Source organism: Limulus polyphemus, unplaced genomic scaffold (genome assembly GCF_000517525.1).
Source record: "Limulus polyphemus unplaced genomic scaffold, Limulus_polyphemus-2.1.2 Scaffold1981, whole genome shotgun sequence".
Taxonomy (NCBI): Eukaryota; Metazoa; Arthropoda; class Merostomata; order Xiphosura; family Limulidae; genus Limulus; species Limulus polyphemus.
This window is the reverse complement of record NW_013667591.1, coordinates 178472-203966: the sequence shown is the minus strand read 5'-3', so window position 1 is coordinate 203966 and position 25495 is coordinate 178472. Positions and strand designations below refer to the sequence as shown.

The following is a 25495-nucleotide window of genomic DNA, read 5'->3' as shown; positions in this document are numbered from 1 at the left end:
GGTGAAGTAACAAGGTGTTAGCTAACATTAGTGTATCCACCAGAACTATCACATAGTGACATTAATCACCAAATGTACTAGGAACAACCACTTAGTAACAAAGATAATAACAAGGTGTTGCTAACATTAGTATATCCACCAGAACTGTCACATAGTGACATTAATCACCAAATGTTACTAGGAACACCCACTTGTAACAAAGATAATAACAAGGTGTTGCTAACATTAGTATATCCACCAGAACTGTCACATAGTGACATTAATCACCAAATGTTACTAGGAACACCCACTTGTAACAGGTGAAATAACAAGATGTCGCTAACATTAGTGTATCCACCAGAACTGTCGCATAGTGACATTAATCACCAAATGTTACCAGGAACACCCACTTGTAACAATGATAATAGCAGATGAAGTAACTAGGTGTGGCGACCATTGGTGTATGCACCACAGTTGTGGTAGTGACATTCAAATAAAACTGTACGTTAAGAAATACAATGTGGGTCAAAAGTAACTAAACAATTGTTTCGTTTAGATTTTAGAGCATAGTTTAATTTCTGGCGTCTTACACTGAAACAAACAATAATTACATTGGTTTCAATTGTCTTGGCAATGTTTTCTTTAGTACCAACTTTACAACACCAACTATACCATATGTACGCTAACTTTCTCCATCCAATTGTGTAATAACTTTTCCCCACCTAAGTGTAGAGTAACTTTAGTCCCACCCAACTGTATAGTAACTTTTGCCCCACCCTGTGTAATCTTTCAGTATCACTTTTGTATTGCAAGGTCATTGGCAGACATCTTAAGAAAAATCATTATTACACAAAGATAACAGTTGCACGTAACATGAAGACACTTTCAATACGATCTTGCACATCTGTTAATCTCTTTCTCTTTCTGCCTTTCTCTAGTAAACATATATAAATATAAATATAAAATAAGGGAGACTTGTTAACTTAATTGTGAGTGTTGATAAGATAGGCCTGATTCAACAACTTGTTACCCTAAGTGCTGAGATACCTTCCAATTATCGTGCTTTCGAGACGCATAATATAAGCAATATTACCTGACAACCTCAACACACCCTGGCGATAATAGCACCCCTACTGTCTAAAAACCATAAATTGGGTGGGTAAGCTTTTAAATTTCTTTCTTTGCGTATAGAAAGGGGATAATTTTCTGATTTTTTTCATCATTATTTTTGATGGTCAATGTTTTATGTCAACTATATCAGTAATCTTATACTGCGAAGTTTGACAGATATACTATTATGTAGAGATGGGTAAAACACTTGCTTACTATACTGTTATGTAGAGAAGGGTAAAACACTTGCTTAACTCTTACAGCTGATTAATAATAGACATTCAATATCAACTTAAACATATGAATACGTCCAAAAATGAATTAGGAAAATCTATTTCAAGCACGCAATCTTGAAGCTTTCTCTATTTTATACAAACCGTTTGAGTCAAATATCATATAGTGATCACAAATATATGTATGTGGAGAATCTAGTTTTATTCAACCAATTTCATCAGTAAAATCAAGCGAAAACCACGTAACTATGAGTCTTAAGTTCATCTGATCGAAACTATTTCTATTCGAAGACAAACCTTGTTCTCCAGCACGCAGGCGATAAATCATTAGTTCAAAATCACTTTTATAACGGAAACTATTAACATAAAGAAAATGTATAAATCTAAAGCACAGGTTTGGTTTTGAATTTCGCGCAAAGCTACACGAGGGAAGGCAGCTAGTCGTCACCACCCACCGCCAACTCTTGGGCTACTCTTTTACCAACGAATAGTGGGATTGACCGTTACATTATAACGCCACCATGGCTGAAAGGGCTAGCATGCTTGGTGGGATGGGGATGCGAACCTGCGACCAACAGATTACGAGTTGAGCGTCCTAACCACATGGCCATGCCGAGCACTCTTCCAAACATAAGAAGACATTTAAATTAACAGTATCACAAAAATAATCAAAACAACACAGTTTTTTTTATTTGGCCTCTTTCGTTGAACCAATTTGTGAAGTTTCTTGATTGGCTGAACAGTAACTATAAACTCCTTAAGCCTTGCATAAGCTAAACGATGAGAATGAACACTATGATAATTCTGATGTGTCATCTGTAGAATATCGTAATTAACTTTGAAGCACGAATTTATATTCAAAATGAAACAAAGTACTCGAATCGTGACAACGCACGTTTTACGCCCACAAGTGACCGGTAATTTTGAACATTGACCTCTGACTCCTGTATGTTTTGGAACACCTGAACCACCCTATAAATTTGGCTTCTTTATTTTTTTCTAGAAATCCAGAAGTAATGTAATATCCGTGACCTTTGATCTTTCGTCTTAAAACAATAATATTTTCGTCGGCTATGTGACGTACGTTTGACCATTTTCCAGTTGCTTATGAATAAATAAACAACTACTGGCATTTAGCGCTTCGACTACGCTGACTCAGGAGTGATAAAAGAAAGTTTCGTTTGTTTTTTTCGTTTAAGCGCAAAGCTGTGTAATGGGCTACATGCGCTATGCTTACCGCAGAGATCAAACCATACATTTTAGTGTTTATAAACCTTCAGATTTACCACTGAGCCGCTGGAGGACGTGATAAAAACAATAACTTCGTCCAAACACTTCATATTTTAAAGCGAAACAAACTGCATTATTCATGTATTATCTATGAAGAGTCAGAGCATTTTGTAGCTTGTATGAATGACCATTAATTTGGTATATATATAGATTACAACATGAAAAACTTGAGCTTCACGTTTTGCACCAGTGACTTAAACAAATGTGCTTTGTAGTTTAGTTACTAGTTTTAGTTTCTATGTTGTTTAATTTTTATTTATAAAATGTTTCGGATGATCTCTCCGCCTTTCTTATTAACTTGCGTTAAAAAAATTATACGATCATTCTACGCACATTTAAGTAATGAATGCTTTCCTTGTATCTTTCACCTTCTAGAAAATACAAAAATAAAAGCTAGTATTCTAAAATGACGGGATTCACGTAATGATCCTACTTGTGATTCTTGAAGGGGGTTCTGTTGAACTGTTCATCATCAAGCAAGAAGCAGAGGACGACCACGTTCTACCCACGGAGTGGTCACACCTGCTGCCAGACGTGCAAGTTGTACTACAAAATGTGACCTAAAATTATCATCTACGGCGTTGTTCAACGGGTTGGAATGCTACAGTTCCTTGCCACCGTTCAAGTTCAAAGGTCGTATTATCTACAGCTAACTAAAGAGCACGTAGCTGAGGTGCAATTTGGATTGAATCGCGATTACAAGCTTGAGGCACACTTCATCTTGTTAGTCCCAGCCCCCACCAGAGGGAGACGGCGCCTGAGCAACTCAGAAGGGCGTGTTCTGGTATGTCTTCGCTTAAGATCGGGCCACAGATTAACTCAGCAGTTAAAAGAATGTTTGTTTAGTGGAGACTAATTGAATCCGCCATTTGTAAAAACCATCGGCATTTGGAAGAGCCTGTTCTTTTGGTTATTTCCTCACGTGATTCCGACTCTTCCCCCTCCGCTCGTCTAACCTGATAATTCGAGTTTGTTTATTTTTGTTTTTTAATAGAATTACTGCATTACTAACTTTCCCTGACAAATGTAAGGGCACCTTTCGAGAAGGATAAAATTCTAAAGCATGATTTGTCGATGAAGATATTTCATTATCTTCAGTAACACATAACACAATGTTAACTACTTAAAGAGCTCTTCCATGATAGTCAGTGGTAAGTTTACGGACTTACAACATTAACATCCGGTGTTCGAATTTCCGCGGTGGACACAACAGTTAGCTCAATGTGGCTTTTCTATAAATCATACAAACAAACAAACTTAAAAAGCTAGTGAAATGGCAATGTTTTAAAATTAGTTAGCTAGTTGTGTTAGAAATTTTGCTCAAAGATAAGTAAAGACTATCTACGCATGGTCATCTCTAATTTTAAACTGACAGCTAGAGGGGAGGCATTTAGTCAATACAACTCACTGCCAGCTCTTGGACTACTCTTATGCGACCGAATAGTAGGATCTGACCAATCATTTGTATAGTGCACGTATTTTGGGGACGACGACGACGTCGCGAATTATAAACCCGTTGGTTAACATCTGAACACGCTAACCACTTAACCACGTTCAGCCCATTTTTTTAAAGTGAAATATTTGCGGTGGTTTTGAATGGTTATGAACCCTGAAAATAAATTCATTCGATTAATTTTTTTATGACACGATATTTATGTTTGTCCGTTTTTTTTTGTTTTTTTTCGTCACTATTAGTGCTTAGCGTGCCGAACTGTGGTTCCTACGTTCTGGAATCGTTCCCTTTTGCCGAAAAAATCGCGAATTTCCGAAACAAACAAACAAATAGTTTTTGTTGTTTTTTCAAAAATATTTCAGCCCTTTTTTTTTCATTCCACGATTGGGTTAGTCCATATACTATCTGTAAAAGTTAATTTTAGTACATAATTACTACAAACCTACACGTAACTAAAAACGAAAAGTACATTAGATTTGATAATGGGGTAGATGATGAGACGATCAAGACATATTTCTTCACGATCAGTAGATTAAGGCAACTTTTATATTTACCTTGGTAAGTTACGGCGCCTCTTAGAAACAAGCAGTCATTTAAAATGGTTGAAATATAGTGGCCCAGTCAGACAGGGCAACTAATAAATCAATGTCAGCCACGCACTCTGGTGTCGAAGAAGATAGTATCACACAAATTTTTCTTTCATGAAGGAAAATTAGGTCTAATTAATCTATCGCATCAGGAATACATTGAAACAAACGGATCTGTTAGGTCTTGTTATCTTCACCAAACTTGATAGGTTCTAAGCAAATTGAAGAGGGTATCACACGATGATTTATTGTCAAACTCTGCGATAAGGCAATCATTCGGAAGATTTACAGGAGGTCTACCAATGATTTACTTTTATGTTTGAAACTACTCACATAAGATATACAGGCGTATTAGAAACAAATTTAAATTCGAAACAAAATGTCGTCCAAGAGCATATAATCTACAAACTTATAATTTATGTAAAAATTAATAAAATTGTTTTTAAATCTTTCCCTAATTAAATATAATACTTTTCAAACAAGAGGCAACTTAAGTTGAAGTTTGCCCCCCAGTGGCACAGTGGTATGTCTGCGGACTTATACTACCAGAAATTGGGCTTCGATACCCGTAGTGGACAGAGCACAGATAGCCCTTTGTGTAGCTTTGTGCTTAATAACAAACAATAACAATTAAATAAGTTTAAGTTTACGTATTTATTGTCACCCAGTGGCTCAATGGTAAATATGAGGATTTATAAAAGATAGGGATTTCGATATCCGTGCTGGGCACAGTATATATAGCCCATTGTGTTTGTACTTAAAAAGAAACAAACAAACATATATATTTATTGCACTAAGTCTAGTGTTAGTGATATTTGTGATAAATTATTTTGTGTGAATGAATTTTTTATTATTTTTGTTCGATTCATTTATTTAAATAGAAGAAACAGATCTTTTCTAGTAAGTGAACAAAATAAAAACATTTAGTGTCAAAAAGGAGGAGAAAACGACAACAATCAACTCCGTGAGCATGTTGACATATTAGCCAACAATCAACTCGTGAGCATGTTGACATATTAGACAACAATCAACTCTGTGAGCATGTTGACATATTAGACAACAATCAACTCTATGAGCATGTTGACATATTAGACAACAATCAACTCTATGAGCATGTTGACATATTAGGCTTACGTCTCTATGAAGTTTTTATTTACAGAAACGATGATTGAAATTTCTAAACGGCCCGGCATGGCCAGGTGGTTAGGGCGCTCGTAGGTCGCAGGTTCGAATCCCCGTCACACCAAACTTGACCGTTACATTATAACGCCCCCACGGCTGAAAGGGCGAGCATTTCCCACTATTCGTTGGTAAAAGAGTAGCCCAAGAGTTGGCGGTGGGTGGTGATGACTAGCTGCCTTCCCTCTAGTCTTACACTGCTAAATTAGGGACTGCTAGCGCAAATAGCCCTCGTGTAGCTTTGCGCGAAATGCAAACAAACAAACTTTTCTTCTTTCACGTATTTTAGATTAAATAGATCAACATCAATGTCATTTTTGTAAACATCCGAAAGATTATCAATACATATATTTACTTCATTTGAACTCATATTATTTTCAAAAAAACACATTAAAATAAATCCCTGCCATGCAAAATGACATCATTTTCACGTGTTTCGTCGGGTACTGAGTCTCATCAGTTAGCAGTTTACCTTCCTCTTCGATTCCGTTAAAGTCGTTTCTGATTTCTACAATATATTCTGTCAGTGATTTTAAGAGATTAACAGCTTTTAACACATTTATCGTTGGATCTTGCAACTATTTATTAGTTGAATTCAGTCTTTGTAATATTCTGCCCCAGATTATGGTTAATAAAGCTGTCTCATATTTATGAAAAAATTTTGATAAATTTCTGGTTTCTAAACGGCAGACAGGCTTTTCATGTCTACACAGAGGTAGGTTAATTAAAGCGCTTTTGATATTTCTGTAACCTTTTCTTAACGCTGATAAGGCATCTTGCCTTGCAGACCATCTCGTGTTGTTTAATCTATTTAACGTTACAGCCACAGAATGAGTTTGTAGACATTCGCTTAATACGTTACACCGTCGAGTAGATGAGGGAAAAAATTATATAACTTCTGTTAAAAAAAACAACAAAAAAAAATGTATCGCCGCAGAACAAAATTGTGCTGCGTTATTTCCTGCTAAATTTAAGGAATTGGTAGCTTACGGTAGATAAATTGTAGTATTGCTGTGTTCTTTTAATCTTGCTTGTAAACCACAATATTTGCTGGACGTATTTGTCTAACTCTGTCCTCTGCACTTTTTAATGTCGAGAGACAAATCGTTTAGTGTCTTCAAAATAGGGTTTGTACACATGGCAATAACCAATGTCGTTCGCTTCTGTGATTGCCTGTGTTTGCGCTTGTTTTGCGATATAAATTAGTTCTCTTTGGGATTTTATGTTAGAATCTTTTGGAATTAGTGGCGGCTGTACCATTAAGGTAAAGTAGGTATTCTGCCTAGGGACCCAATTTCCTTTGGGGGCCCCGAGTGTGACAAGTTATTTTTATATATCTACATCATTTAAATTTCCACAAAGATCTGTTGACCCATATGAGACCCATATACATTATTTGTGCATTAATATTATATCAATGGATAGTAAATTCTATGCTTATAAGCAGGTATCACATTTTCACAAATACAAAATCAGCATAAGCTACTGATCTCATAAGGCCCCTCTTTTGTCGAGGCCCTCAGCTAGCGCCTCATGTGCCTGTGCATAAACTCGGATCTATACATTTCTTCGTCTTTGCCTTGGCTTTGTAGATCCGATTGAGTTCATTTCAGACTTGGTAGAGTTATCGGTTCTTTATTTACGATAAAAACAAATAATCAATAAAGACTAGTATACAGGAAAACTTACAGTGCCTTATGATCACAGAATGAGAGTACAAAATTTTCTATCTTATTCTTAAGCTAATTTGTGATAGACTGTCCAGACAGAAAAATATACAACAATTATATTCAAAATACAATAGCTTCACCTCTCCCAGTGCACATGCATTACCCACGTCACTGTTGGTCGCCCCAAAATCAAAACAAGGAAAATACATCCTCAATATCACAGGAGTTGCCAGAAGTTAAGATCATTGCCAACATGTATACACTATATTTAACTAAGCATATTTATAGAAGTCTTTCTCGCGAGAATGGGACAATAAATGGAGAATGACCAAGAAAAATGTATCAGTAATGCAACAACAATTTGGTCATGTTTTATAGTTAACATTTTAGTTTTAAACCGGGTCACGCAACCGTATGTGTATATATATATATATATATATGTGTGTGTGTGTGTGTAAAAAAAAAATTGAAACTTTAAGTGAACCAAGAAATGTTCACCTGTCTAAATTAAAAGAGAATGAAACACTGAGTATGCTTTGTATAATACAATGGTATGTAACCTTTGTCTAAGAGAAAGTATTAGCCCATTTTTACGACCTTTCACGTCTTGTTTACAAAGCCATTAATTAACTAAATGCAAAACACCAGCAAAAGAATTTTGAAGCACTTATCTGGAAAAAAATATGTTCTTTTTTAGCTATGGAAAAGTGAAGTATATTAATATTTTAATAGGGACATACAAAGAAAGAGAGAGAGATTTTCAACTGCATTTATGTCACACATTGGTAAAGATTTGTTATATTTGACGTAGTTATGTGTGCATATTTATGATTGATTGTATTGTTGCGTCAGCGAGGTCACGTGACTAGTATGACGCCACCTCCTTCTAGAAATATCCTGTTCCTTCGTGAATTGTCGGGAGATTACTAGATTGGGGTAGTCTGGTATATATAAGACCGGCCACGAAGCGACGGGGAGGTAATGAGTAATTGAATGTATGCAGACAAAATATTGTTGGCCACGTGAGACGTGAATTATAGCGTTGTTATAGAACGACTGTTGAAATTAAGTGTATCATAAAGTTGTATTCGAAAAGAATAAACCAGTTTTATTTAAGAAAGGACTTGTGTCGCTAAAGTTTCGTGGGAACGAATTTACGGAAAATTAACGAACGAACAGAGACGGAACAGTATTTTATCATATATTTAATGCATCTTTTGTAGTTACTTTTCAATGTTGCTTGTATTTATACTTGAGTAATCAAGTTTAACAACACAGGTATACGTTTATAGATGCTGACAATTATATATATAATACATCCATAAATCATTTTCTGGAAACACACCAATAAACAAATATTTACATATATACTCAAAATATTTGTGTATTTCAATCTTTATTGATTAATGAAATAAGTTGTTTGTGTTTCAAACTTTGTGACAGCCTAAAATGATCTGGTGTTTAAAGTACTCGACTCGCAAATTGCAGGTTGCGAGTTAAAATCCCGTCACCAAACATGATTGCCCTTTCAGCCATGGGGACATTATAATGTGAAGGTCCATCTCATTATTTGATGTAAAGAGTATACCAAGAAATGGCAGTGGATAGTATTGATTAGCTGCCTTCCCACTAGATGGCCAATGCAGATAACCCTCTTTTAACTTTGTGCAAAATTCAGTATTCAAACTTTTTGGCCTAGAGGTTAGTGTGTCAGGTTGTGGATCAACATATACAAGATTTGATATGTAATGCTGTTGAACACACTAGAAGTTAGGGGGATACCCTTGTGGCAAAAGGATCTTGCTGCCTGTGGTTACACAACTTTTACAGACAAAGGCCACTACCCAAGGGTTATATAACTATAACGTAATATATGCAAATTATGATGATATCTGAGGGTTACATAACTGTTATGTAATAGGCACCAGAGAACAATGACGTCTACGAGTTGTCACCAGAAGGTGCTGCAGTCTTATGGGAGGGGGGACATCATAGTTCGATACCAAAGGGCCTGTTACTATAGGCAGATGCTGTTACTAAGGTTTTATAGGCTATACACTAATATACACAAATACCCTAAATTAGCTTTGATACAAATTTTGTATATTATTTTCATGTTAATATTTTAGTTAGAATTTATATTTTTCATTTCTGTAACATTATGTGAAAACAAGCATTGTTTATCAGGAGGCATCATACTAAAGACATGTCACTATATAAATAAATGAATAAAGGAATCAAATATGTGCATTATAATCAAACATAATTATTTTGTGACACCAGCAGTAATATTTGTTTCCACTATATGTTCAATGCATGCGAGAGTTTAGATTGTAGGCTCAGAAAAAACTAGTTTGTTGACTATTTCAAAACAGATATTTTATTCACATAGATTTTGAAACAATGTTTTGGTAACACATATTATCTTTTCACTTAAGAATTATAAAGATCGTCAGTTACAAATCAGTGTTCAGACTAAAGATCAAATTTCAGATAATTACATGTCTAGCTTAGTTCTTTATGATAAATTACACCCTATGAATAATAGTTTCTAACAAGTATGTTTGAACATCTAATACAAGTCTCCATGTATATTTTTCTTATATACAACTCATGATTCATCACACCCCAATATGCTATCATTAATGTATGTAAGTAAAATCACAGACTTAACTATCACACATACACTTCAGATACACTAATATACTATTTATGTAAAAATCTTAGTTTATAAAATACTGACCTATACATCTCCAGCTTAGTCTTTTATGGTAAATTATACCCCATGAATATCAGTTTCTAACAAGTATGTTTGAACAACTAATACAAGTCACCATTTGTATTTCTTACATAAAACTCATTCTATCATTAATATATGTAAGTAAAATTACAGACTTCACAAGTATCACATATGCTGAAACATTTATCAACAAAACTTCGGATACACTAATATACTATTTATGTAAAAATCTTAGTTTATAAAATACTGACCTTCATGCCAATGTAACAGTACCTGTGGCATGCACTTGATCTAGCATGTTATTAGTCAAATGTATCAAATATCCATAAACGAAATATAAAGGACATTTCCCATAGTAATTTGAGCTAATATGATCATAGAACAATTCTTCATTTTAGAAACTCTACAAAGCATATCATGCACTTGAAATCCTTAACTAACTGGACCATCCCCATCATGGTAAAATTTCATACATTAAACCCAACCCCTATTGCTTAAAACTGGTGTTTTCACCATAGCCTAATATGCTATCATCAATATATGTAAATAAAATCACAGACTTGTCAAGTATCACACATGCTGAAACATTTATCAAGAAAACTTCAAATCATGTGCATACATTCTACTTTTGAAGCTCTTAAGGACAAAATCCATAAAAGTTTTGACAGCATATTTAAAAGTATGTAAGGTAAATTATTAGTTACGGTACAAAACTTGCTTTGCTCATATAATGGATAAATTAAGATAGTACATGTGACAAAACTGACATATATAGCATATATATAAAACTGACACATGTAATGGTTTTATTTCTAACTTTTTGGGACATATAATTAAATCTAGACTACAGTGTTAATAACATAAGCACACATTGACACACCCTAAAATGAGAGCATCATCCTATTGAACTATCCATTATAGTAACACCCATCCACCCTAACAGCACTAACCTTAGTAACACAGTTCACACTGTAACACCATCTGCCTTTGTTAAAAACATTTAACACAGTTAAATATATAAATGAAAACTATAAACATAAGTTAAAACAAGTTGAAATCTGTATACAATCCTACAGAAGTATAGTCTTCCTATAGAAACACCATAACAGATAATTGTAAAAAAATGTAAAGTAGATTATTGGCTATGCTAGTAATATTTGCCTCACTTAAATATTGGATGAATTAAGATAGTATGTATGATAAAAACTGATGGACATAATACATTATGCTCTAATAATTGTCTCATAAAAATAATGGTTTTACTTGTAACTTTTAGGACATAATTAAATCTAGACAATGATCACGTAATTACATGTTGAGACACCCTATGATGAGCTCATTATTCTATTGAACTATCTGCCTAGTAATACTATTCACCAAAAGAAACACCACCCTCAGTAACGCCATCCTCCTATAGAACCTTAGTAACATCATCTGCCTTTGTAAAACAAATGTAGTACAACTAAATTTATATACAGAAAACTGTAAACAAAACTTAAAACAAGTTGAAATCTGTATGAAATCCTATGCAAGTATAGTAACACTGTTCACCTAAACAAACACTGTCCACCTATATAAAACACACAGTACACCAAGTAAGACCAGCCACCTATAGAACCTACGTATCAACATCTACCTATAGTAACAGTCCCTCTGGTATCAAACTATGATGTCACTTCTCCCTTGAGACAGCAGCACTCTCTGGTGCCAATTTGTGGAACTATGATGTCATTCCTAGCAATGTGCTCTCTAGTACCACTTCGTGGACATTATCGCCCTATAGTGCCTATTACTTGACAGTTATATAACCCTCAACTATCCACATAATTTGCATATTATGTAATAGTTATGTAACCCTCAGGTGTTGGTATAATTTGCACATTACGTAATAGCCATGTAACCCTCAGGTATTGGTATAATTTACACATTAGGTAATAGTTACATAAATCTCAGGTGGTATCATTTGTTCATTACTTAACAGTTTGTGCAACCACAGGCGGCAGCATCCATTTGCCGCCAGGATATCCCTCTAACTACTCACACTCCACGCTTTTGATCTGTATTACAAATATGATAGTGGATTCCATCATTCGATCCATTGAGTCGGACAAAGTTCTTGTGGCAGCTGGCTTTCCTTGTGTTACTAGTCATTAGTTCAAAATAAATGACAGCTACACTTGGATATTTTATCTCGATGACCCGAACTTTAGCACACATGCGAATAAAATGCAGTTCAGGTTAAAAATTAAAATTTTGTTTATAAACAGTATTTTGGCAGAAATTTAAATTATTTTTGATATTTTTTTGGATTGTTAGCTGAAAGACATTATTCTGAAACTAGTTAACAAGAATCAATATCAATATTAGTTAGTATAGAGTAAAATATTAAGTACATCATTTTATAATAAATAACTTTAATTTGTTAAACATTATTGCTAGTATCAGCATATCGCGAGCCCCAAAGCACAAATTCAACGTAGTCCCTTAAAAAACTCACGTGAGAAGAAGAAGAAGAAGGCTTTTATCGCCAAAGATCGGGTTCGATACCCTCGGTGAGTATAGTACAGATAACTCATTATGTAGCTTCGCACTTAACAATAAACAAACCAACAAACTCGTGAGAAATAAGAATGGATGATTATGTTATCAAAAAAATGAAACTATATTAGTAAATATAACGTATGCTTTGGAATGTGCAGAAAAAGCTTTTTCTTTACGAATTATTCTAAATAAACCTTATTACAAAATAACTAAAACTATGAATTGTAAATAATTGTTTCAAATAGAGTTGAAAAGTGTTGAAATTATTAATTTTATTTAAATCTGATGTGCAAGTATGCATTGGACACATAAAAGGTGCTAGCTTGACTTGTCAGGGTTAATAACATAACTTTAAGAGCCCTTACATTCTCGAGCCCAGTAGCTATGCTATGGGCATGGCGTGGTGCTTAGTGCGATTGACTCACAATGTGCGGGTCGGGGGATCGAAACCAGTCCCCGAACGTGCTCGCCCTATCAGCCGTGAGGTCGTTATAATGCGACGGTCAATTTTATTATTAATTAGTAAAAAATATCTCAAGAGTTGGCGGTGGATGGTGCTAACTATCTTCCTTCCCTCTAATTTATCACTTCAAAATTAGAAACGCTACGAATATAGCCTATGAGTAGCTTTACGTGAAAGTCAACAACAAAAAGCTACGCTGTGACAGTATCTACTCCACTGACCAGTTTTAATGAAAGGTAATTGTCACACAAACCATTGATTTTTAGAAAACGTTTCGCTGACATAAAGGTTAAGTAACATTAAAAAATAAAAGTTTGTAATTTTGGTAATTGTTCTTTTTATAACACATTTCAGTCTCATTGTCTTATTTATTAAATGTGAATACAATATACATTTTTTTAATAGAACGCATTTCTTAAATTGGTTTTATTTTTTAAGTGTAGTTCCGAGTATTGTTATCATTTACTAGTGATAAATGTGATTGACTGTTTATAAATTATATTGTTACCTAATTGTTCATATTGTACTGATACATGTTAATATTGTTTTTTCTCTCCAATCTAGACATTTGTAATGGCGATCAGAAAAGTTCAACTTTTGTCCTTATTATTTCTGGTGGGATTTTCGGGCGGATTTTTTTTTGGGGTAAATATATAAATATATATATATTAAAGGATGTGTGGAGGTGTATAGTAGAGATAGAGATATAATGCTTTGCTCTCTGATTCACTTAAAATCCTTTGTAAGTTAAATATTTTTACGTTTATGTTTGGTCAATTCGCTAATTTTTCAGGATCAAATACAGTTATAATAAATAGGTGATATATTCATTATTCTGAGAGGAACTTCATTAATTTTACTAGGGCCGGACGTGGCCTAATAGTATACGAACATAAAAGAAATATATATATGTGTATAGAAAATTAATACTTAAACAGTTAAGCAAAATCAAATCAAAAGGTATGACTGCGTTACATACATCAAATCCAAACCTGTAATAGATGACATCTAAATGAACAAAACAAGCCCAACAAAAAACACATTTTATATCCCACATTATAGCCCGTATCCTAGAGATCCTTTTAATTTATGCACCGTCTTTAATTTAATTTTTGCTGTTGTTGTTGGTCTTGTTTTGTTCCTTTATATCTAAAATATTTTAGAAACTAAACTATCGATTATTTGTTTGGAATTAAGCACAAAGCTACACAATTGACTATCTGTGCTTTGTCCACCACGGGTATCGAAACCCGGTTTCTAGCGTTGTTACTCCACAGACATACCGCTGTGACACTCAATCCCGTTATTCTTTTAAAGAATTGAAAAAAATCCCTACATTGGGAGGTGGAGTTGGCACACACCTCTCTTGTCAGTATTTTAAAATTAAGGTTAATTATACCAAAATTCTTGAGTGCCTCTGACTTAGTCGATTTTGCCCATGTGGGCTTAAGATGATATTCAGGTTGAAAATTCCAATTCTACACATCACGTTCTTAAGATGTGACATCAACTTCACTGTGTTTCAACTTCTTCGATGTCCTCCGCCTGACTTAGTTTAACGAAAATACAATTAGACGTCATTTTAATATAATGAATATCACAGAGATCATAGTCCTAGATCCAAAACTATTCCTATCTGAAAACTATATGCAAAGGCGTCCCTAGGCACTGGTACACATATCCAGAGAAACATAATGTAAAACTTCTGCTTTTATAGCATAGAAATGAAATATCCGAAAATCTAAAAATATATACAAATTTTATGAGTTGTGCTCAGTTCTCGCGCATTGGTTAGAAACATCCATAAGCAAGATTTCTGCTTCAGCATTTACGACCATAGAAAACTTGTTAATCTTGTTTATCCAAATATTTATAAATACAAAAGTTTTATGTCATATAATTATTATGAATATATTTAGCTAGACAACTCTTTCAAGGACATGTTATGTATCAGTAAAATTATATATTAATTAAATGTGGTAATCGTTGTACAATAGCATTATCATTCTACGTGTCTTGTACTTAAGTCGCTTTGCAAGTAAAGAACGATTAATGATTTATTTTCCTTATTATTTCATTTTTATCTCTATAGATAAGAATCATCTGCATATTTTTTCAGGCGACATCAACAACACAGGTATGATATTTATAATACTGAATATGTTTTTCTATTCAGACACTTTTAAAATGAGGAAAGTTTTGGTCATTGGTTAACAGGTTAATCAAGATAAGTCTAATACTGCAGATCTCGTGATTTTCAAGCCATTTTTATATATTGTATGACATATACATTTATATATATATTTAAAGACTTTTAAGAGGGCCCATAATTGCCACTTCAACTTAAAATTTGTATAAATATATGTATTGATTCTTTAATAGTTTACTTTATTTAAATATACATTTCACATAGCTGCTTTAAAAACAAACAGCTTAGCACGTGACATGATGTTAAAGAAAGAAAACATGTCTTTTTTTTTTACCAAATTGTAAAGTACTCGAAACTATTCCTACAAATAGATGTCGTGGACAATTTAAAGTATCTAACCTATATAAAATCAAGTGTGTGTCACGTCACGCTTGATTTTTCGAAATAGGGGCAGTCATAAAAGCCAAAATGCATTTATCCAGATAGGATAGTTTGATTACTGTCTGTCCATTACGATTTTAGTGACGGGGGTGCAAAGGGACCGTGTGTGAGGAGTTCCGTGAAACCTTATAAGTGTAGTGAGTGTTGGTATAATAAGCCTAAAGTAAAGACGTACTGCGAGATTACCTAGCCTAGAGCCAAGTGCATAAAATTTATCATGAAAGTAAAAATATAGCTTCAATTTTAAACTTAAATCGTTTCCGAATTCAACTATTTTCTGTTATATCACCAACGTTTTGAATAAAAACAAACCTCTTTAATTAGCAGATACTCTAAGTTAAGAAATCGACAAATATTTTTCCAGTTTTGTTGTCTATACATTTCATTTTATACTTTCTGTACATAGACTAACAACAATACTAGAGTATACTTTTGTTGCTGAGCAACATGACATAAAAGTCATTGTTGGAACATAGTGTTACCAAAACGCACTGGCTCTATATATTAGCAGTTTTTAATCTAACTGATTTTTAACAATAACTATTCTATGAATATGACACAAATTCATTTCATGAATGATCTTAATTTTGATTGGCTTACAAAGGAATTTACCGATGTTTGACTGCCTCGACTGCACTTTTCTGCCTGTTTGTTGGTCAAGCTTGATTTCGCAAAATTTATTTATTTCAATTAGCTATTAAATGTGAGGTTAGGGTATACTATGTAGTGGGAGTGGTAGTACTTGCCCGTCATTTTTGACGGGTTATTACGCTAGTAAACTCTCATAAGTATGGTAGCAAACATACAAACCAATTAAAGTAGGATTTATATAAAAATAAACATATTTTTGATATTGTGCATTTTATTTTATTTTATAGTTCGCTATATTAGTATGTGAAAACGTTATGTATTTAAATCGTTAATTCTAATGAAGTCCTGTTTTTAAATGTCTTTTGTGTCTTTTTGAACATTTTACCCACTTTTTTATATAAATTTTGGATATTTATTATTTTGAATGTAGATTATTTTGTTGAAGGTAACTAAAAGTAAACTTTGTCACTATCTCACCATATATATATGGAGATATATTGCGTGCTTCAGTTTTCAATGGATAAAATATTAATAAAATTAACAAAGAGCTTATTAAGAGCGTATTAAAGCCACTTTTATGTTTATTTCAAACACAAACTGAATGTAAGGTTTATAGCAAGCCTTCGGGATCATGACGTATATTGGTTCAAAGCGCTGCCAAACAAGCCAAATGATAATGTTACGTCTCTGGTCGTTGGTTAACTTTTCGTAGAAATTCTTTCAAAAAAAAACTTCAACAATACAAACTTTTTCTTAAATAAAACTAGTTTATTCTTTCTCAATACAACTTTGCAATACACTTAATTTCCACAGTCACTTTAACTTAAACACACGCTAGAATTCACAACGATTCATGCACTTTACTTACGGCTTAACTCGATTATCTGTCTCTATATATCTCTGTCTGCAATTCAATTCTCGCCGTCACTTTATTTGCCGGCTTATATACTATAAAAGCGCGAGTCTAGCAAACGCTCGAGCCTTCAGGAACGTTCGAGATACTCATTACGTGTTACCAGAGTCACGTGACTTCCGCTGTCGTAACAATAACATAGTTTTCCGTATAACATGCTGTATCAATTCGTTATGGCCCTATAGATCGGTAACCACTCCAACCACTGCCGGGATTGTCGCCTACGCTTTGGATCAACACGTTTTGGCACTGTAGATAGGCAGCGAACAGGGTCAACGTATTGACTCAACGTGCTAGGCCTCATATTTTTAAGCATGTTATTTTGGAATGCTTAAACATATGAGGCCTAGAAAGGATTACGATAATATTATTGGCTATTTCAATAACGCGTTGACGCTATACGTTCAGGCCCTGTATGTGGTAACCAACAGGACCATAATGCGTTGATTCAACACGTAGTGGAAAGTTCGACTACGCGTTGAACCACTACGTTATGGCCCGATAGCTTTCCATATACATTATGGCCCTGTTGGTTACCACTTACAGGGCCGTAAGGCGTTAATCCAACACGTAGTCTAAAGTTCGACTTTGCGTTGAACCAATATATTATGGCTTGTCATAGAAGTTAATGAAACGCTACACAAATAAAAGAACGTTGCATGACAAATAGAGATCATATGCAAAGCTTTATAACTCAAATAAATGGTTAAAATACAAAACCGAAACGGTTACGGTTCTCTTACGAAGCAAGTAACTTTCAAATTATAAATCTGTGAATGAACTAAACAAAATAATCGTATTACTACCAAGTAGTAAAAAAAGCTGCACATACACTACTCAAAATGTATGTAAGCATATGCCCTATACATGCCCTAAAGCACAAACTCGCAAGTCACAAGATTATTAAACGAACAAATGAATCGATGTTTTTCAGGAACCTTTAATGAAATATACAAATATCTTTTGATCGTTAAGTAATAAATCAAAAAATAACCTATAATTTACTATAATTTTTAATATCAGATTGTATAAATATTATATAATCATAATATTAAACACACAGTTTAGTACACGGAAAAATTCATTTCTTATAATAGAGCCTCTTTGTGGCATCTTATGGAGATTACATGCCAAAATAATTTAATGTTCCAAGCTTCTACGTTGTTCGTTGACTTTTATGTCAAACTAGTTATATTTACAAACTTCATAACTATGAGTTGTGTGTACGATTACCCGCGTTTTAATAGGGAATATACATTATCCTACCAAAAGTCATGGGACACACCTCTGATTGCAGGAAAATGTGAGTGACGACGAAATATGCGAATAGTTTGGACTATGAAGGTGATCAGCGGTTCGAAGTCATTTCCAATTTGTACGCCGAACGGCTGGTTATGTCAAGAGTTGCATGCCATCTTTGTTTGTTTTTGAATTTCGCGCAAAGCTACACAAGGGCTATCTGCGCTAGCCATCCCTAATTTAGCAGTGTAAGACTAGAGGGAAGGCAGCAAGTCATCACCACCCACCGCCAACTATTGGGCTACTCTTTTACCAACGAATAGTGGGATTGACCGTCACATTATAACGCCCCCACGGCTAAAAGGGCGAGCATGTTTGGTGTGACGTAGATTCAAACCCGCGATCCTCAGATTACGAGTCGAGCGCCCTAACCACCTGGTCATGCCGGGCCTGCATGCCATGAATTTTCACGGAAGAGCTGCAGCCCACAAGCCGATGTTTACAAAAACAAATGCGCACCGTCGATTGGCATGGGGCAAGGTACACCAAACCTGGACCGTGGATCAATAGAGATCGATCCTGAGGGGCGACGAGTCACGCTACACGCTCTTCCAGTCTGATGAATGTGTTTGGGTATGGAGGATGCCTGGAGAACGCTTATTATCTTGAGTGTGTTGTCCCAACAGTGAAGTTTGGAGGTGACGGTATCATGGTCTGGGGCTGCTTCTCGTGTATGGACTAGGTCCAATGGTCGCAGCGCATGGATCCATGAATTCTGAGTCCTACATTGATGTTCTGAACAATTCTATGTGTCCTACGTTGTGGCAATTTTATGGTACCGGCTGTTATACCTTTCAACATGATAACGCTCTGTCACAAAGCAAGGATTGTGGACGCATGTTTTGAAGAGAATAACATCGGAACATTGCAGAGGCCCTCTTCAGTAGTGGAACTTACTAATGCTTTAAAGGAGGAGTGGAGCACAATACCACCAACTTTCTACCAGACATTAGTAGACAGTCTTCAAGACGCATTGAAGCAGTCATTATCGACCAAATGCGGGCCAACACGCTACTAATTTCTTGGAATAAAAACATGTTTTATTCGTAACTACCCGTGTCTTATGACTTTTGGTAAGACAGTGTATTTATAAGAAAGAATACCAAACCAAATTATAAGACATGCTGACGTATAAAACAAATATATATATATATCTCAGTGACTATTTTTACCAAGTAAAATCTTATGATATATCTTAAGAATGTATTTCGTTTGTTTTTTCTCCAACAAACTAAGCTGTATTGTCGAACAAAATAATTTTTATACATTATAACAAACAAGTTCAAGCCAATCACTCATGAGACTTGGATTTCGAAATTGTAATCGATTTAGGTTAGACCAATGTAGTTTATGTATGTTATTCATAAAAATACGTCCAACTCAAAATATTTAACAGAATATTATGCATAACAAAGGTTAAAGTGACGCTGGGAAAGCAAAACACGATATTACTGTGATCTATGAGCTAAACTGCTTTCAAAATGTTGCGGGAATGAGCTAGAACATTATGATGGCCCTAAAATATTTTCAGTTGCTTTAATTTCTTCATTTGCAAAACTACTTTCTGAATAGCAAAAAAAAGAGGCTTTATTTTCAACTTCAATTAATAGAAAGCAGATTTATAGAAGGAAGTTAAACTTGAAGCACAACCACTAACTATAGAATTTTATTCAAAGGTTGTCAAATATTCTTCATTAACTTATATAGCACGATGTTACAAAATAGTGTAAATGATCATCTGTAAAGAACAACCAGTATGAAATACTTTTTATTTGATAAAGCTTCATTTTGATCTCATAATGATCCGATTTACTCGATATAACTCCATTTTTTCCCCCGTCGAAGATGTCACAATATTTTTGTACTCCTTCCTTGAAGTACTTGGAACAGTGTAACTTTTCTAAGTAATTCTGTTGACCAGCTGTGAATACATTTCATATATATTTATTCCATAGTCTTATAATATCATTTTATTTTTCATGTTCTGAATGTTGTGTTTCTTATTTTCATTTCAGTGTGTAAGATGTCGCTTCTTCCAGCAAGTTGTAAGTAAAACTTTAAAAAATTGTTATGAGATTAGGTACTGAAATGACCTTAAGTAATTTGTTAAGCTGAAAATTGTTGTTTTTGTGTCACTTTTTCACAGCTACGTAGTCAGAGCAATATGACAATAAGTAACATTATTTTACTAGCTAGCACTGCAATCACAAAATATAATATTCTTAGTTTTCTCACTTAAAGTCTTTCTTATATATATATTTGTTGTAAGTTGTAGATAAAAACTGCAGCTCGTATCAGGAGTTAATAAACAGACCAGTTTTGTTGTCAAGGTTGTTGTGTCCGCCATTCACTCCTATAGTTTTGTCTGATATTATCCCCAAGAGAGTGGCATAAGGTTTTTTTTCTATATACACAACTCCAATGTTACCGCTAGGGGTTCTTATATGTTCTCCATGCTATTCTTTTGATCTCTAACAAACTTTGAAGGCCCTCTTAGGGCACCCCAGGGAGTAGCAATAGAAGGTGTTGGTGTTCATATATGATCCCCTCATGCCACTCCACAGAGGCCTTTTATCTGTCTGTATGTCTGCTTTTCACACCTTCAATCTTTGACCAATCTCAAACTTGGCATGTACCCTTAAGGCTACTGGGAAATGACATAAGGGAAGGGTCGTGGGTGTTCGGATCTATCCCCTATGTTACTCCCTAAGCGATCCGTATGTCTTCCCCATGCATTAAACCGGTACGTCAGTTTGTATGATATTTTCACACAGTTAACGAAACACCTGTTTTTCCTTATCTAAAATTATAAGAAATGCCCGATCAAGTGTCAAGTATAATAGAACTAGTCGAAAGAAAAGATAACTTATCTGTTCTGCTTAAATCGTAATGTTTGAAACTGAACGTCTAGGACACGCCAGATCGTGTTCTTCTGTATTTATGTATGTCTTTAAGAAACACATGGAATATTTCTGTGAGTCTGTCATTAAAATACAATGACCTGAAATACTATTATACATTATTCTCACTAAACATCTGTATTGGTTCAGTAGAACAGATGTAATGAAAATCATTGGGATGTAATATCATGCTTATTACCAACTAAACTAGTTGAAATGTATGTATCTTATATACGTAAAATAGAAACAAGTGAACTGATTTTTTTGTAAATTATTACTTGAATAAATTGTCATTTTACTTAAGTTTAAGGGTAAATGAATGTAAGTTTTAAGCGGATAAGAATTGTCATAAGATGTTTAAAACAAATTAAACAACATTGAGATTTGTAAGAGTAATATTTAAACAACATCACTATATGTATATATATTCTGTTTTTTTTAGGTTCGTTTAGTTAAAAACATTAAAATATCTTAAACTCTTTTTAAGGTTACCGAAAATATTGTTTATGAGCATTCATAGTAATCGTGTGTTTTTTTTTCATTTCTTACAGTTAAGTAGTTGTGTCGGATCGGTAAGTAGAATATTGAAGCGTTCATTACTTCGAGATGGAATACATACTTCACTAAGAATCACTTTATATTTACGTAGTGTTGACTTTTATGTTTTGAATAATATCTGCACATTTTCAATATATTATCTTAAGATTGTTCTTATTTAATAAGAGTTTAATCTACGTCTCATATTAGTTAATTGCGTAAGATGAAATTTTCTATATTTCAACTGGTCTCACAATTAAATAATGTTAAAGACGCATATACAAATATATAAACAAATGAGGTATCTTGTGACCTTATAAAGAAAGGTGATATATTAAAGTTGCAAAACGAAAACAAAAAACGTGAAATTAGTAACAAACATAATTCATTACAGTTTTGAATGAAATCTAAAAAGCTACAATTTTGTGTGAAAATACAAATTTTCCTCCTGTTTACTAAATTATTGTTAGGTAAGAAATATTTACACGTATAATTTTGATTAAACAAAATTGATAGCAATGTTGAACACAAATCACCAAAAAAACGAAGATGATGGTGACACCAGCAGTCATATCTTGGTGATTTACTTACTATGCATGACTCGCCCTGACGTAACATTTAAAAACGCATTTTATAGCAGTTAAAAAACAATATAGTATGCTACTTTCATAAAACGCAACTTTTACTTGTCATACAATGAAAAATTTGGGTTTAATTTTGACGTGAGAAATATTAATTATTGCTCGGAGTGTTTAAAGCTTTTATTTTTATCATAGACCAATCCTTTCTTTGATATATTCAGAAAACAGAGTTGAATATATTATATTCTATTACAACAATTTTGAATATGTAAATCACTAAACCACGTAATAACCACAGCAAATGTAAAGTTGTGGTGTAGAAAATGTATCAAAGCTTCATTTTGTCATTACTTGGTATTAGGTAGATAGTGTGATGCCACTTTTTTTTAATGGTACCTATTTCCACCATAAATATTCATACACTCGGGTCAGGAAGATGTGTTCAAATCGAATATTCAGAATTTTCAAGAAAGAGATATTCCTTTTACTTAATGACATTGGAAAACACAGAAATATGGATCAACTTGGGAAACTAGGGCCATAAAGAAAGAGACCTGTAACAAGTCGTACCCCAGTATGGTAAACTAAGTGTGATCTTTGCAACAGGCGAGAACTTACGACACAAAGGTCAGTGAAAAAACTGACCATGTACTCCAGACATCAGTATGCTACATAATCAAGAAGGTTCTCCCTCTAAAAAAGCGATAAATGTCACATCTATGGAGAACAATCCGTGTATTCATGCTATTCCATATGAAGACATTGATTGTTGTGCGATCACACTACTGAAAGGGGTGCTGGATTTTAACGTAGGGAGAAGAGTTGCACTTTGGACGTGATGTTCTCACAACAGAACTTTTTCAATGAAACTAAGCGACATGAACTGTAACCGTTTTAATATAACGTATTCAAGCCCTTTATAAGTTATAATAATGATATTTTGAAATGTCAAAACGTTTATTTTCACAGACCAACCCTTTCTTTGTCATTTTCGAAGTGTGTAATTGTATTTATTATAAGATGGAATGTCAATATCTCTACCCTCTTAGATCTACTTTTTCTTTGTAATTTTCAGATTATAGGGTTTTAATTGCTATAAGAAGTAATGTGAACACCTTTAATTTCGTATATTAACTCTTTCTTTGTCAACTGCAAGCTGTATAATTGTAATTGTTCTAGCTTGGAGTGTAAAGATCTTTAATTTCCTATACGAACCCTTTCTTTGTCATTTTCAAACTATATATCTGTAATAATTATATAAAGAAATGTTAAAACATTTAATTTCTTTGTTATTTACAGATAGCAGAGTTGTAAAATATTTATAAAGGAAAATTACATGATACTTTCACAAGACCTAATACTTAATATCTAAACTTTATATCTAACCCAAAAATAGGTTTAAAAAAGACACAATTCTATTGTACTTCATATCATCATATATTTATTATATACTATATACTCTTCTTTGTTGCAGCCATCGTTACCTGTAAACATTACCAGTACTCAAGCCAATTGCATCATAAATAATCCGTTTTGTTTTGTAAGTTATTTCTTCCTTTTACACTATATTGCATTATGAGATTGGTAAAAAACATCCAACTAAAGTGTATTCAAAACATCGAGACTTTTTTCAGTTCAAATTGTTGGCCTAATTATTGGTTTATTTATATATTTGACAGTTCATTGATATATATACTTTATTAATTGTACAATTGCTGAATCACATGTTTTATAGATTATTATTGTTATGAATATTCACTTGATTCTCTTATTTTAAAATTACTTTCATTTATAGTCTCATTTCTTGTATCTCACCTGATGATGTTAGGTAAACTTGGTGAAACGTTGAGACAAAAGAAGCAAGAGATAAAACCTTGTCCGAGCTTTTATTTTGTTTTCTCGACGGACTTTAGAGTGTGATTCTTCTAATGAACATTATTATAATTATTATATAAATTTCTTGTTGATTTCCATATAGTATTATTAATTTAATATGTAAAAAAGTCTCTACAAATTTAGTATTTTCAGATACTTTTTGCAAAGCTACGGAAGAGCTCTCTGCGTATAGCCGTCCCTTGTTTGTGCCATGTTGCCACAAGAACGTGCTCCGTACTTTGGGAGCGTGAGTGCTATATGAACGACGGTCAAATCCGCTATTTGGTCAGACAAGAGATGGCGGTGGATGTTGTTGACTAGCTGTCTTCCCTCACGTCTATCAGTTCAAAATGAATGACGGCTATGTGCAGATAACCCTTGTGTAGCTTTGCGCGAAAAATCTGAAAGAAATAAACATAACCAAGTATATTTTTAGTTCCTTTTAAATGCAAATCTTCTAGTGCACAAAGGGAAAAGAGAGACAATTTTAAAAGTTCTTCTTACTTACATACATCAGATAACAATAAGTTCATTGAATCGATACGCTGCTTTGGTTAAAAAGTTAATATATATATGTATATATATTTAAAGTACTAACCAGTGTTTTGTTAACTATAGCTTTGTTATTTTACGTTAGTCTGGTGCTTTCGGAAAGCGAAAACGAAGTGTGGAACTGGAAACACAAGAAACGTACTTGCCTTACGTTACGCAACTTCAAAATGAGAATGTCAAAGACAGCGTTACGTCTGACGATGATTTCCAAAAGGGTTATCTAGGAACCACAGTGAATGAAAACGAGGACTAAAGAAATGAAGAGAACAGTTAACTTTAAGTCATGCATACTAAATAAATATAAGTTTTGCAAACTCTGTATGCAGAAAATACTTGCATGTACTTAAACTTAAATGTCTACATATTATAATCTATAGTTTTGTAGTAATAAAATAATCGAAGTTGTAAAAAA

General features: G+C 33.7%; 1 protein-coding gene across 1 annotated transcript in view; it reads left to right on the top strand.

Annotated features, from left to right (window-relative positions):
* The window catches only part of LOC106465559, a 27624-nt gene extending 2129 nt beyond the window's left edge, over window positions 1-25495 (top strand). The window contains exons 2-7 of the mRNA XM_013925786.2: window positions 13810-13890; window positions 15338-15382; window positions 20654-20683; window positions 22090-22110; window positions 24131-24196; window positions 25169-25495. Of these exons, the coding sequence (XP_013781240.1) occupies window positions 13819-13890; window positions 15338-15382; window positions 20654-20683; window positions 22090-22110; window positions 24131-24196; window positions 25169-25336 (402 nt within the window). The 5' untranslated portion in view covers window positions 13810-13818 and the 3' untranslated portion in view covers window positions 25337-25495. The remainder of the gene's footprint in view (window positions 1-13809; window positions 13891-15337; window positions 15383-20653; window positions 20684-22089; window positions 22111-24130; window positions 24197-25168) is intronic.